The sequence below is a fragment of the Pistacia vera genome, unplaced genomic scaffold (genome assembly GCF_008641045.1).
Source record: "Pistacia vera cultivar Batoury unplaced genomic scaffold, PisVer_v2 Contig265, whole genome shotgun sequence".
In the NCBI taxonomy this organism is placed as follows: Eukaryota; Viridiplantae; Streptophyta; class Magnoliopsida; order Sapindales; family Anacardiaceae; genus Pistacia; species Pistacia vera.
The window spans coordinates 1,714,287-1,729,282 of record NW_022196074.1 but is presented as its reverse complement, the minus strand read 5'-3'; the positions used below and the strand labels follow the sequence as shown (position 1 = coordinate 1,729,282).

Sequence of the window (14,996 nt, the reverse complement as noted above, 5' to 3'; positions counted from 1 at the left end):
TTGATTATAAAATCACTTTTGCATTCAGAAGAGAATATATAATTTAGTATAGTCTATTATTTTATAAATACTAACATTTATACCCCCTCCAGTTGTGTAAATTACTCTCGAACCCCTACTGTTTAATAGTCGTTACTTCTTTTTCGTTAATTTTGACAGAACAGGGATAAATTAGTCAATGCAACCTAAACCAGCAAACATTCATCAGCCCGTCCCCTTTCCGCCAAGCCCAAGTGCCCAACCACCCTATGGAGGGTATGGCCCCTCACCTCTTCCTTCTCTCAGCGTCTCCATCTTCCAGCGAATCCCCGGTGGCCACCCACCCTACCTTCCTTTCCAAAATAACACTTTAAACTAAAATCATGAACCACCCAAATCAGAATCCACTTCACTCAAATCAACAACAATCATCAGGGACACGTGAGATGGTGGTGAGTGGATGCAGGAGTCGGGTGGGTGGGTGCGTGCGGTGGTGAGAGTGGGGGTACGAGGGGAGGGATAAGAAGAGGTTGGGGGAAGGGAGGACAAAGGGGAAGGTAGGAAAATGTGCTTATATATAATCAAAGGTATTTTAATACTCCGTATGAGTAGTGGGTAGATTTAGATGATAACATATTGCCAAAGTCCTAATAATTGAGGTGATAAATAGAAAATTGTTTACCAATATATCAACCAAACGGTCTATACAGCCTACATTAAATATATAGATTGTTATTACACACGTTGAAGTTACTATGTTTGTTTAATGAAAAATTGACAGAAAACAGGGGAATGGAAATAGAGGAGCTCTGTTTTGCTTTGTTTATTCTCTGATTTGATTCATAAAAATGGTTGTAGGATATATGAAACTGTTTTCCTTTACATTTATAAATGTTCCTTTGAATTCTTGTAGGAACTTAGAAACAGAGTTGGTGTACATGGAGTGTTTACTTGAGCTCTCTTATGGCCCCCAGGTTTGTTTTAAGCATGTTTAAAAGAGGCTCATAAAATTCAAAATTTCATTCACAAAATACGCATGTTGCAGCGATAATTTAGGATTTAGAATGATGTACAATGAACCCTGCACACAATTATGATTTCTTCTTGGACAATTGTCATTATTGAAAATTTAATTCAGCCAACATTCCAAAAAGGAAAATCATTATGGAATATTAATATTTTTAATCTGAAATTAATGAGCATCTAATGCTTTGAACTCCAGAATATTGAAACAGCAAATTTTTCTACATGTATTTTGATCCGTTGGGGTTTCAGAGATGCCATTGAAATGGGTAACGATCCTAATTTGACAAATTATCTCAAAACCAGAAGAACTGATTATCCAATTGATTTAAATAACTTATTGAATATGCAAGAGAATAGTCCAGTTTCTTTTTTTTTCTTTTTTTTCTTTTTTATGCACTTACCATTTAAACAATTTTATTGCATCTTTTAATTGGATTGCAAGATATCTTGATAAAAGCTGGATTTTCATGGATGGATAGATCAATAACATCCATTCTCTAGTTTTGCAGTTCTTCTGGTTATCATCTTCTGCTACTTGAAATTTATCTATTTATTTTTTTGTGAGTTGGTGGAATCTATTTGCAGATTATTGGAGAGCCAAAGATTCCTTCAGTATTTCTTCAAGTACGTGCTGTCCCATATAGCTTTCCTTTTCTTTGATGTATATTCCAGATAGGTCATCCCTGTTAGGTGTCTTCATTGCTGGTTTTGGTTGCAGGTCCTTTGCTGGTCTTAGGGGAGTATGGCGCTGCAGATGGAAAGTTTTCTGCTTCCTACAGTACTGGAAAATTACGTGATGTTGCAGAGGCATATTCAAATGATGAAACTGTTAAGGTATCACTATTTTCTTGGAAAGTTTTGTGATGGTCACATTGTATATCTGCTGCGTGGTTCATTGTAATTCTGCGATCTGTGTTTAATTGCTTTTGCGCTTCATGTATGATGGAGATAATATTATGCGGCTTTCACAGTTGCCCTTGGCTATTTTTCTCATTTGAAATGTTTCTCTACTCTGTCTGTAAGCTTAGTTGAATTGTAGAAATTGGATCTTTTTAATGAAAACTTTTGTGTTCAAATGCGTTGTCCTTGCACGCTTAGATATATATGTCAAATACATCTATTAGGGCTATAACCAAGGTCATAAGAAAATGATACATTAGTTTTTCTTACATGCAATTTCATTCTCATGTTACTTTTAATTGTTTGTTTTGATTACATTTTAATTCTGCCATCTGTATTTGATCTTTATATCTTGTAACTGCTTCTGATCTTAGTATCAATTGTAGAAAGTGGAAAATCATTTCTATACATACTTCTTTATTTAATGAACTGTCCTTACATGTGTAGATATATACATCTTCAACAACATATGGAAGTGATTTAAACAGCTATTCGCTTCCTTTATTTATTTGTTTATTTGTAGAATTCTTTTGACCAACCTCTTGTTTCTTGACAAACTCGGATGTAATGGATGAAAAGAACCCATTGAGGGTGGTTATAGAGCGGTTTTCATGCTAATAATAACAACAGTTAGCTGTAAAGCTGTTAATAAACAAAAGTTGTTAGTTTTTATGTAGTAACAGTAGTACTTCCTGGTATAGATGTTTTTCAGTTGTCTATTTAGTAAAATTCAGGCAAATTTCTTAGACAATTTCATTCTCATATTTCATTTAAAACTTCAAATTCTCTGTTTTTCTATCCCTTTTATACTTGATGCCAACTTATCTCTTTGGAGACATGAACCTCAAGTTTTATTTCTGAGAAAAAAGTGAATGGTGTCACAAATGTAGTAGTGGGAGCATACTTGTATTTCTGGTGGACATAATAGGTTTTTGTAGGAACTTAGAAACAGAGTTGCTGTGCATGGAGTGTTTACTTGAGCTCTGTTATGGTCTCCAGGGTTTTGGAACACTCGAGGGGAAATGGACTTTGGCTGTATGGGTTTGTGTTTTCTGCACTGCATAAGTTACTTGAGATTGCTGTTATAATGGTGTACCAATGAGTTTACTTGGGAATTCTCATTTTTTTCATTATTATTTTGGTTCCAAACTCAAAGATGCCGTCATTGACATATTAATTTGTATTTTCTATGGAGCAAGAGAAGCCTCGAATTTTGGGTTAAATATGAGATTGAATATCAATTTGATTTGCGTAATTGTCATCTTAATATTCTGTCTTTTGAGTGCTTTATAAGATGGAAGCCTTTTTGTTACATTTTTGCTTGTGTTTCTTGATTCCACAGTTGAGTGTTTAGGTGAAATATGGAATGGAGGATAGTAAGAGAGGTGTAGGTGTCTTTAAAGGATAGAAGCCTTTATTTAAGAATGAAGATGTGAAATATTTGGTATCCCAATCATAAGGCCTTTTGTATCAGATCATATCTATATTGTCACATCTCATCTCTGTTTTAAGCTTTATTGGACACATAGGCTTTCAATCTAAAGCTTAGAATTCCCTCTTCTTTATTCTTTTATTATGTACTCAAAATGCTAAATTTAAGGTGGAGTAAGCAAGGGCTTTTGTTCAGTTAATATTACTGTTTTAATATAATTGCAAATAATACATCAACATAGAAATTAACAAACTGCATATTGTATCGTCTTGTTTGCCTAAAGTGTTTGGCAACTTGGAGAAATTGGAATACATAATACAAGTCCAACAAGTGAAACAACAGAACAAATGAATAAACAAAGGGCGCTCCACCTTCAACCAAATGTGAAGATAATATCAGTAAGATGGCAGAAACAAAGTCTCTGTTTACTTGAGGGAAACGGAGCCATGGTGTATCACAAACTATTTAAAGGAATGTCCTCAAGCTTCTTTGGAGCTACGCACATTCTGTAATGATAAAGCATAGCTCATTGAATTAAGGAAATAAAAGAAAATATGAATTCAACCAATTCAATTCATTAAACAATAGAAATGTATGAGGTATTCTGGTGAGTCAATACATACCATACTGTTTCTGAATAAACGTTGTATAGTGGAATTAAGGTTGCCTTCCCAACATTCTTCAACTTCATTCTCTCCTTCTGTCAATTGTAGTTTTTGCAACTTTGTTGTGTTTAAAACTCCATGACAAAAAGTCTCCATCTTCAAGCATTGTCTGACAATTACTTTTTTCAAGGATGGGAATTCAAGAGTATAATCCCCACAACAAAAGATTTTAAGGCTGGACAAACAGTGAAGTTCCAAACAATCCAATCTGTTGAAAACAATTGGATCCTGCAGTATTTCATCTCCCAAATGTGTTATAATTTCCCCCATCATTTTGCAATCAGATACATTCATTTTTTCAAGTCGATCCAGACTTTTTGCTTTTAAGGGGGTCAGTAAATATCTCAATCCTTCACACTTAGAAACTTGCAAAGTCTCCAAATTCTGTAAAGACATTGTTGATGACCATGAATTTTCTAAACTGCCACATCCAGTTACTTTCAAAGTCTTCAGATTTTGAAAAGCATTGCTAGGCTGAGAATTTCCTCTCCATAGGTGCAACAATCTGGGCATTTCACGTAACTCTAGCTCTTCCAAGCAAGGGAATGCACCCTGGGAAAATAGTCAATCACAAAAAGAAAGTGTTGAAACCAAAAAGAAGGGATAATTAGTATAGGTGAGTTGCACTAAATGTGATGAGATTAGAGATGTATGAGAACTTACTTTTATCGATGATGATAATGACGTCAAAGTTTTCCAGTAAAAAAAATTATTTCAATTACGAATAATACAACACATTTCAAGTAAAATTCACGCATTGCTAAAAATAAATATGTTTAACATAATATTTTAAGATATTAAATAAAAAAGAGGCAAAATTAAGAAAATTTGTTAGAATGCCTATAACTTAGAGTTGTAGACATGATTTATTAGAGTGTTGGGGCTCATACCTTGTAAACCAAGAACAGTGGTTGTTGACTTTCTCCATCAGTCCCTTGGATGCTCAAATATTCTAAAGCAAATATCTCCACATTATCACATCCATATACCTCCATCACTTCTAAACTTGGCCATTCAGAAATATGTACTTTTGGATATAAACTTTTGAGACTCGGTAGCTTCTGCAAAGACAGCAAGGTTAACTCAGAGAACACAAACCTTGGGACTGCTTCCTCCTTGTCAACAATTTCCTCCACCTCACTAGACTTTTTCTCAAGCACTTCAAATATCTCTTCAACTGAATCACAATTCTGTACTACCAAAAATTCTAGTTTCTGGTGTCTCCCAAGCATGTTAGATGGAAAAACACTTACAAGTCTTTTACAAAAGCATACACCCACATGATTTAATTTGCAGAAGGAATCCAAAGAAACCTGATCGTCCCAAATCTTTACCAACTCATCAGCATGACTGATTAAAAACATCTCCAAACTAGGGAATCTTACCTGAAGAATTCATTTACAATTACAATTACGACATAACCATCCCTTATTAGTAGATCATAAACATATAAATTAGTTGTGATTAAAAATGAGAAAATAGATAGGAAATAGAAAAATTGAAAACAAAATAAGGAGACGGATTACCTTTTTATCAAAAAGAGATTGCATGCGAGTATAGTTCTCCTTTGCACTCATTTCTTCATTTTCTTTGCTTGATGATGTCATGTCACCACGTACACAACTGGAGATGAATGTTTGCATACCAGGGCAATTTTCAATCAACAGTCTGAATAAGGAGGACATTTCAACAAATTTTGCAGTGGAGTTGTAGAATGTTGTGAGTTTTGGAAGATCCGTGAGCTTCAGCTCGTATAATTTAGGAAACAACATCCTACTTGATCTCTCTTCATCTTCATCTATTACTCTTTCCATGAACTTACAGTTAGATATCTCAAGCTTCTTCAGTTTGAAAAGACTTTTGACCATTGAAGATGGGAATAAATATTTTAATTGATCAAAGCCATCAATGACCAAGATTGTTAAATTCTGGAAGCAAGAAGATGCTTCCAAGCTGGGTAATACAACCTGCATGCATATAAAATGTTTGTTTTAGAAACTTAAAAACTTTATTTTGTTTCGTAAAATATGAGAATTTCTTTATTAAAACTTATCATCGTGTAAAAAGAATTGAAACAGACTTACCTTTACGGTGAAAAGAGATGCAAGATGGATACTAAACTCCTTCATATGTATCTTTTGACAGTCCTTAATGATAATAGTTTCCAAGGGAGGATATTCCAAAATTTCACTTCCCGAATAGAAGCTTGTCAAGTTAGGCAATGACTCAAGCACAACAGAGTTTAATTGAGGGATTATAATTTTATCACTCACTGCACCCTTTTGCGCTTCCTTTTTGACAATTTCTTCTATCAAAGCACAGCTTTTCACCTCTATCTCTTGGAGTTGAACAAGACTCAACAGCATAGATGGTGTAAGTATGTATCTCAAGCTGTCGCAATTGTCAATTTTCAATGATTTCAATTTCTTTAAGCCCAAAATTTCTTGACGATTTTCCTCCAAATCAAACACTTGTTCTAGTGATTCACAACTTCTTACATCCAGCATTTCCAGATTTTTGAAGCGGCATAACACATTGGATGGAATAGCACTTGAAATATCCGAAAACTTATCCACTACTAAAGACTTTAAATTCCAGAATACGTCAATTAGTCCTTGACCATTCCATATTTTTTCTTTCATGTTGGGGAATTGAGAGAGTGTCAAATGTTCAAAGTTACGGAAGCCAACCTGTGAAACCCAAAATATTGGATTAAAATATTGAATTTTGAAAGACTAAAACATAGAAATATATTTTAAGCTTAACAAAATGAATATTTATATATGATTATTATGATACATAAATGTAACAACATTTTGAACTTCTTTATAGCTTTAATAAGTGCCCCTCTATGATAAGACCACCTGAAAGTTGGACATAAAAAGCTATGGAACGATTGAAAATCTTATGCTTTTACTTATTAGACATGAACCAAAGAAAATAACCACTACATAGTTGTGAATATATAATAACAACAAATGAAAAAAAAAAAAAAAATAGTACAGAATTATAAATCATATTATACTATTCTTTTTTCATGCAATTTTGCACAACAAATATCATTTAGTTTCGTCTTTGTAATCTACTTTGAAACTGTGTAAGAAAAAAAAATGTACATGGTCCAAGTTGCAAGTAATTCTCATAAAAATTTAACCAAGGCATAATGACCCTTATAGAGCAGATTGAGAAAAACTAGATCCTGAATCAAAACACAAAATAATTGTTCAAAAACAACTTAGTGAAAATTTTGAACAAGTATTATGTATACTTTTCAAACTTGCTTAGCATGCAATTGATTTGTTTATGCCATAGTAGATTGAGATTCGTGGAGTCCTAGAATTATAAATTTTTAATTGAAATAGGAGTTTGGCAACTTTTCATCCTAGTCTATAAAAGATGATAGCTCTTGTAGTCATGGTTTTGGCGCTGTTGCATCAATCTCTATCATTAATTCAAAATTATAATATAAACAATATCATAAATAGTATCACAAATCATCATATATATTAGTAGCAATATCTGTAAAAAAAAATATATATATAGATATCAATAGCAATGTTGTAAAAGGAAAGAAAATGATTTTGTTAAAGAATAAATACCATGTCTATAAACATTTGCTGGATAGTGGAATTCAGATCCTCCTTCCAAAAGTATTCTGGGTCATCTTTTCTCATCAATTGTACTCTCTTTAGCAAAGGTGTGCTTAAGACTCCCTGAGAGAAGATCTTTAATTTTGGGCATTGACTCACAATAACTTGCTCCAAACAAAGGAATTTAAAGGAATAATTGGTTGAGCAGAAGAATGTGAGGCTTGATAAACGGTAAAGCTCCAAAACTTTCAATTGGCCAAAAACAATCTCTTCTTCTCTGTCTCCCTCGTTTGCTATTACCTCTGTCACTAACTTGCAATCTCTTATTCTCATTGTTGTGAGATTGACAAGAGCTTTGGCTGCTGAGCACGCAAGTATGTTGACTAGTCCATCGCAGCTCCAAGTGTCAAGAGTTGTAAGATTTTTGAAAGACATTGCGGTTGGCATCAAAATTGTCAAAGGATGGCAGCTAACTACTTGTAGAGTTTGAAGATTTTGAATAAATGTGTCCCCTCGTAAATCTTGTTTCCATATATGCCCTTGTTCATAGGGGAATAGCTCTTTGAAACTATTATCAACAAAAAAAAGTGATTCCAAACAATTTAACCTTTGAAGGAAACCAGACAAAGAAGCAACAGATTCACCATCAAAGTTACTCAGCCAAAGTTTTTTAAGTTTGCCAAAGCTCTCAGCTAGATAACAGTGGAGGAATGTCAATTTGAAGTCATGTGCATCTAAACCCAACTCCTCCAAATTCGGTATGACCTGAGAATTGATGAACAAGCAAATAAGTAGGTGTTAGCATTCACTCATCAACAAGTTCACCGTATACACAGAAAAATGCTACGATTTTTTCATATATTTAAGAAGCAATCAGTATCATTATTGAGAATGCACGCTTCACTCAAACAACAAACAAATGCTGGATTCTGGACTGCTAATGATTGGTACTTTCTAACCAAAATCAAGTTGCAAGTCAAGTGGCATAAGGTAGTTAGGCAAGTTGATTAAGTTGTTGAAGGTTGTTATGCAAGTTGGTCAACTTGCTGAACAAGTTGATTTACTTCCCAGCAAAATCAACGGCAGACAAGAATTTTTTTGTTTTTCTGTTACAGCTCAATGGTTGAGATCTTCTTCCATTTTTTGTTTAGTCATTTACAATATAAAACAACATCTCCTATACTTCAAAACAATCAATGAAAAATAGTTGCCATCTCATAGTTGAATCATTTAGTTGATTATTATACATCAACTCGATGGATTTAAAGAGAAAAAAGATTTTATTGTAACTAAGCAAAAGGAAAGTGCTTCTTAGTTTATTTTCATTTGCAACAGAAAAATTAATGTCCTTATGAATTGGAAACTGAAATTGACTTACACTTAGTTTAAATCTTAATTTTCATTTGGGGTACTATATCATACTAAAAAGTGCGAGACCAAATAAAAGTATTTATGTTATACTACGTAAAATGGAAAATTGGCCATCCCACAGTATTTGTGCACATATATAATCAAAATAAGCAATGATCATATTAATTTGAACAATCATAAACATGTTGCATTTTTTAGTGAGTATGGATGAAACTTAAATCATAATACCTTTTCTAACAGAAAAATGGCAGGTTGGCTTTCCCCGTCATCTTTCCTTTGGAAGCTAGGGAATTCTGAAGCATATATTTTTATCTTCTCGCAACCATACACACGCAAACTATTTAGCATTGGCCACTCCCTTGTATGCAACCCCGAGTAGAAACATTTGAGTTTTGGTAAATTATCAAGATGGAAGACTGTTAATTGTGGAAACAAAAAATTAGGGGCCCCCTTAACTTCCTCCTCAGAAACAATTTTCTCCAACCCACAGGAGACTAATCGAAGGTCATTAAGTTGCACGAGACCAGTAGCTATAGTAACTGGAAAGAGACTTTTCATACTCCAACAATTTTTTATTTTTAACTCTTTCAGATTTTGAAATGTGAGAAGTCTGTGAGAATTAGATGGAACAATAGTCTTTAACTTTTCACAGAATTCGACTCTCACTACTTTTAGTTTTCTAAATGATTCCGCATGGAGTTGTTGGTTGTGCCATATCAATTGCAAGTTATCCAAGTGTAAGAGTACCATCACCTCCAAGTTTGGGAAAGCAACCTGTAGCAAAAAAACCACGATGTCAATATTTTTGTATAAAAGACCCACAATCTTACAATAAGAAAATGTCCAAATATTGGGTAAGGTTCTGCTCTCAAAATTGAAAAAAAAGGAAAAAAGTTTTGAAAGCAATAGGCAACATAGTTTTTTAGTATAAAGATAAATCACCTTTTCATCAAAAAGAGGGTTTATATCAATAAAGTAGTTCTCCAAGTTTAGTTCTTCTTCAGGTTCTTCTCCCACCGTGCTTGGATAAAAAGATTTGCAGAAAAATGTCTTCAAATTAGAGCAACCATCAATATGAAGTTCATTTAAAGACAGGAATTCAATTGAATTCCCAGTGCCAAAGCTTACAAGTTCTGGTAGAATTTCAAGCTTTAGGTAGAATAGTTTAGGAAAGCTCATATCAATTATCCTTTCTTCTCCTTCCTCCCCTTTTGAGTCGATTATTACTTCCATTGACTTACAATTGCCTATCACAAGCTTATGAAGTTGCTTAAGACTTTTGACCATAGAGGATGTAAACAAAAATTTCAAGCCATTACACTCCTCCACGGTTAAGCTTTTTAAGCATTGACTATAAGAAAACATTGCGAGAGGTTGATCAAGCCACATATTCTCAATATTAATTGAGCACAGTTTCAAGTTCTCCAATCTTGGAAAGACAACCTGTAGAAACAAACCTTGCCTGTAAACATAACTTATAAACTAATAAGAAAACTCCTATTTACATGAAAAAATAAAATTAAAAAAAAGATGAAGAATACAAAACATACCCTCATGTCAGAACCAATCTTTATGAATTGTGGTAGACGTTGTAGTGTTAGAGAACACAATTGATTGAAGTCAATCTCATCATTTGTTTCGATTTCATCACCATGGTCTTTACTTTTTTCACCAAAAATCTCTTTTAGGTTCTTACAATCAGTCACTTCGATTTCTTGTAGCTGAGTAAGGTTTTTTGCCAAGGAGGATGCAAAGAGATACTCCAATCTATCACATTTTTCTATTTTCAGTATCCTTAATTTGCTAAAAGACCCTTCATTGAGTTGGCCAAGACATATCTTCTCCAAATTAATCAAATTATGAAGGATCAAGGACTCCAACTCGGAAAAGGCTAGTTTCCAAGCAACTGATTTAATGATATATAAAAGCTCGAGACAATCTTTTACAACCAGATGCTTCAAATGTGGAAAACCATCCATATCGAGTTCATAAAGAACATTTCTAACACCATTCATTTCCTCTAGAGAAAGATCTTCAGTCATCTTCAACAAAGCTTTAATCCCAGGCCCCAAACAAGTACTATTGTTGATCTTGAGTTTGAGCATTCTTGAAGTTGAAAGGTCATATTTATGGGACCACTTCCATTTATCTCCTATAAATATCTTATAACTTTTCAACTTCTTAAAGAACAAGTCTCGTGGCATAACTCCAGCATCCTGAATATGAAGATGTAAAGCTGTTAGGTTAGACAACCGCTTTAACTCTCCAAGACTAGCATTTCTTCGTCCTAGATTATCGACTCCTTCAGCCTCCCATTGAACAAAGTTATTGCCCATATATAGTTCTTCTAATTGAGACAAGCAGGAGATGACATTTGGCGCAATGTATCTAAGGTTTAAACAATTGCTCAAATCTAACAACTTCAATCGAGTCAATTGTCTGATTTCTTCGGGCAATTGTTCAATATCAGATCCATCAAAGGTAAGGATCTCTAATGTCTTTAGCTTTCCAACTATTGCTACATCTTCTAGATGGCAACAATAGAAACACAAGGTTCGAATGTTCTTAAGGCAATAAAGTGATGAAGGTAATGATAAGAACTTGAGACTTGTCAAATCTAAAACTTTCAGTTCTGTCATTCCTTCAAAAAAGGTATCTGGGATTTGTAGATTTTTGGTATCTGGGATTTGTAGATTTTTGTTAGTTATATCTAGCAAAAAGAACTTGAGTTTTGGACATTCCAACTTTTCGGGAAGCTCACCATAAATATCTTCAGACGGCAAAGATATAGCGGTTGAATCTTTTTTCTCCTCCAATACTTCCTTCAAGCCAGTGACATTTTGAATATTAAACATGAACTTATCTGTTGAGGCAATCGATACAGCAACAGCATGAATAATGTCATGCATTTGAACTCTGTCGTCATCGTCATCGTCATCCAACAATAAACAAGAAGCTTTCAGATGACCAATCAACCTCTGCAATCTATTCCTTCCTTCTTCTAATGTATAACCTTCTCCAAACAAACTCCAACCCATACTATATTTCAATAAGTCACCTATGGATATACTGCTGCTTGCAGTTACTAGAGCACAAAGAAGAAACAGTGTTTTTGCTTCCTCATTTTTCAAAAAATTGTAACTCAGTTCTATAGTAGAGTACAAAGTTTCATCCATATCTAGAATGCATCTTGGATTTGACCTTTTTAGTTGATCCTAGGTTTCTTTCCAAGTTTTAAGACTCTCATTTTTCAATGCATTTGCAATTGTTGAAATTGCAACCGGTATACCTGCACATTTTGTAACTATCTGAACTGCTACATTATGAAAATCATGGTTTTCTGCTTAATCACCCACAATTTTCCCAAACAAATTCCATGAGTCTCCATCAGATAAAGGATGAACAGGGATGTTCTTCAGAATCTTCATATCTTTTTTTAATACATCCAGATTTCTAGAAGTTAGCAATACCACGCATCGCCTCACCTTGTCATCTTTTCCTTGTTTGTCAGCTCCCCTGGAAGGAATTCCAATTGCATCCAAGTCGACCTTTGTCCATATATCATCGAATATTACAAGTACATTCTTCTCCTTCTTTATCCTATTCCGTAGTAAACCACCTCTCTGATATTCACCCTCCTGCCCAAATTCCAGGCCTAAATCAAAAGCTATTTTTTCTTGAACTTTTTTGTAGTCTGGGGTTTGTGTTACCTCAGCCACGGCCACCTCATCAAATAACTTGTTTTCCCTGGCCAGCCAAGCTACTTTTCTGACCAGTGTGGTTTTGCCCACACCTCCCATCCCATACACCCCAATCATGTTAACATTAGCATCCTTCAATGTGTCCATAATTTCTTGCAAAACTTGCATTCTAGAATCAAAGGCCTCGTAGCCTCTAACATACATGGATTCTGTCCTCTGTAGAGCAGGACGGTAGGAAACATGACTAAAGTTTCCTTTCCCCAAGAGATCCGCACCATTTATTGTGGCCTTCATTGCTTTTTTGCCAAGCCTGTAACGTTGAATCAAATCAGGACATGACGCCAATTTGAAACAACCGCCCTTGTTTGCTTTATCTTCATCCTCAATGATAGATTTTGCTACCTCTTCAGTGAACTCATGCACGTCATTCAGCCATGTTGTAACAAGTTCATAAATCTCTTCCCCTTGTCTTTCAGCAGACTCTACAGGTTTCTGCACCATTTGTCTTTTATTTCTGAGCTCCTGAACTTGTTTCTTGAGGTCGTTGATGTAGTTCTGGTACTTGAACACATAAGAGATTTGCTGTTTAAGCAAACCATATATATCTGATGTAGCATCTTCTACAACTTTAGAGGGACCAGCCAGAGCTAATTCTTGAGCCATTGCCTATTTCTTGTGAGATGTTTATGAATACTGGATATAAAGAAAAAACTAAAAAGTGAGAAACGGTTGATAGGAAACAAAGAAAAAAAAGCAGAGTTACTAAACAAAATACTTACAAGGAAAGTTGGGTAAACAGAATCTAGCTTTAAGCAAACAGATCTCTGCTAGACAAGTGCGCCTGCGAGTATGAATCAAATAGACATGTGGTTATTAATTCCATACATCTATTAATATATATTTTTTTTTCTATCAGTTTCAAGCTGAACAAAAATTTATAACCATTCCATGGGCTAAATCTAATGTTTTTGGTATTGTTGTATTGGAAATTATATGCAGTATTAGAAATTTGATATCTCGGATGACAATGATTTATGATTATTATGTGCAAATAAGAAATTAATATTAATAAACAATAGGGTAATCTTTAATTAATTACATATTTAGAGATTCCAATACTCTTCTTAAAAAAAGTGAAATCAAAGGTTAATTTATATAAATTTGGTGTTCTATAACAAAATCAACGCTGGAATTGAATCCCATAATTGATCCATGTGATAGATTTTCTGGGTTTAAGATTGCGTTTTGTTTTATATTTAAGACAAATTTCTATAATCCAAGAGGCAGTTGAATTATATATCTTGTTTCTATCTATCTTGAAGCCTTATTTAGCCAGTGAATGAGGCAGCAAACACGACACCCACTAACTACTTCTAATCATCTTAAACGAAGCTACATATTTATGAATACTACTGGATATAAAGATAAAAGTGAGAAAAAGAAACAGAGTTAATAAGCAAAATACTTACAAGGAAAGCTCCGTAAACAGAATCTTACCTTTAACGAAACAGATCTCTGCTATCAGTATCAGAAAAGTTGAGAAATTTTTTTTTTTTTTTTTTAAAGTAAATTTATGGATACTGAATATAAAGTACACAGAATTGAAAGTGAAGGAAAGAGTAAAGAAAAAACGCAGAAGAAGGACAAGAATAAAACTAAGTGCAGCTTAATGGCTTAATCTGAGAGTAAGAGCAAAGTAATTCAAGGAGTAGTGTGCGTTTCTCTTCTTTGTGAGCAATAATAAGCAACAAAAATTGATAAAACAGAGTATTGGGTAGATTTTTGCTGTAGATTTTTTTTTTTTTTTTTTTTTTTTTTGAAAGGAAAGGAAGACCAAGACTTTAGTAGTGGAAATGGACAAAATAGTTTTGAGAGAGAGCGAGCAATAATCGAGTATGAAAACAACTAAGAAATAAAAAGCCAAGTAGATTCAATTAATCAAGCAAAACTAGCATGACAACCACACAATAACAACAGCGTGCGGTGTTCGGCATCGTTTTTTCTACGGAGCAATCAAGAATGTGTCTTGTCGCTGTCATGTTGTGTGGCCGCCCGCCCACCACCCGCTTCTCATTCAAAGAAGAAGAATCAAACGATATGAATATATATATAGTTTTTAGAAGAAAAAAATTACTGACTGATATTATAAGTATATACTTAAAAGCCATCATATTCTAACAACACAGAGAGTAGAAAAATCCAATTGGAAACCAAAATTCCTCTTGCCTGATGAAAGTTAATGAAAGTTTGACAGAAAACAGGGAAATGGAAACAGAGGAGCTCTGTGTTGCTTTATTTTTTATAGATAAAAATGGTTGTAGGATATATAAAA

At 34.0% G+C, this 14,996-nt stretch overlaps 2 protein-coding genes and 1 long non-coding RNA gene across 8 annotated transcripts; 1 reads left to right on the top strand and 2 right to left on the bottom strand.

Moving 5' to 3' along the window:
- The first annotated feature begins 466 nt into the window (after positions 1 to 466).
- On the top strand, positions 467 to 3,116 carry LOC116133069. 5 transcript variants are annotated; one of them, XR_004128491.1, is made up of 5 exons: positions 467 to 566; positions 893 to 953; positions 1,591 to 1,629; positions 1,724 to 1,839; positions 2,844 to 3,116. It is a non-coding gene; the product is annotated as an uncharacterized LOC116133069 (long non-coding RNA). The 5 variants fall into 5 exon arrangements; XR_004128494.1 differs by having other exon boundaries at positions 1,515 to 1,629; XR_004128493.1 differs by having other exon boundaries at positions 496 to 536.
- Positions 3,117 to 3,528: 412 nt separating this feature from the next.
- Positions 3,529 to 12,158, bottom strand: LOC116133068. 2 transcript variants are annotated; one of them, XM_031418732.1, is made up of 6 exons: positions 6,436 to 6,516; positions 6,087 to 6,380; positions 5,529 to 5,969; positions 4,893 to 5,387; positions 3,961 to 4,554; positions 3,529 to 3,843 (listed from the first exon to the last, which is right to left on the bottom strand). In XM_031418732.1, the coding sequence occupies exons 2-6, from the start codon at positions 6,366 to 6,368 to the stop codon at positions 3,817 to 3,819; spliced, it is 1,839 nt and encodes a 612-aa protein (XP_031274592.1). In that variant the 5' UTR covers positions 6,369 to 6,380; positions 6,436 to 6,516; the 3' UTR covers positions 3,529 to 3,816. The 2 variants fall into 2 exon arrangements, with proteins under 2 accessions (XP_031274592.1, XP_031274591.1); XM_031418731.1 differs by lacking the exons at positions 3,529 to 3,843; positions 3,961 to 4,554; positions 4,893 to 5,387; positions 5,529 to 5,969 and adding exons at positions 7,602 to 8,357; positions 9,192 to 9,737; positions 9,906 to 10,406; positions 10,514 to 12,158 and having other exon boundaries at positions 6,237 to 6,380; positions 6,436 to 6,692.
- Positions 12,159 to 12,258: 100 nt separating this feature from the next.
- On the bottom strand, positions 12,259 to 14,580 carry LOC116133120 (probable disease resistance protein At5g43730). The gene is made up of 3 exons (XM_031418799.1): positions 14,162 to 14,580; positions 13,444 to 13,505; positions 12,259 to 13,357 (listed from the first exon to the last, which is right to left on the bottom strand). The coding sequence occupies exon 3, from the start codon at positions 13,325 to 13,327 to the stop codon at positions 12,308 to 12,310; it is 1,020 nt and encodes a 339-aa protein (XP_031274659.1). The 5' UTR covers positions 13,328 to 13,357; positions 13,444 to 13,505; positions 14,162 to 14,580; the 3' UTR covers positions 12,259 to 12,307.
- Between the last annotated feature and the right edge of the window lie 416 nt (positions 14,581 to 14,996).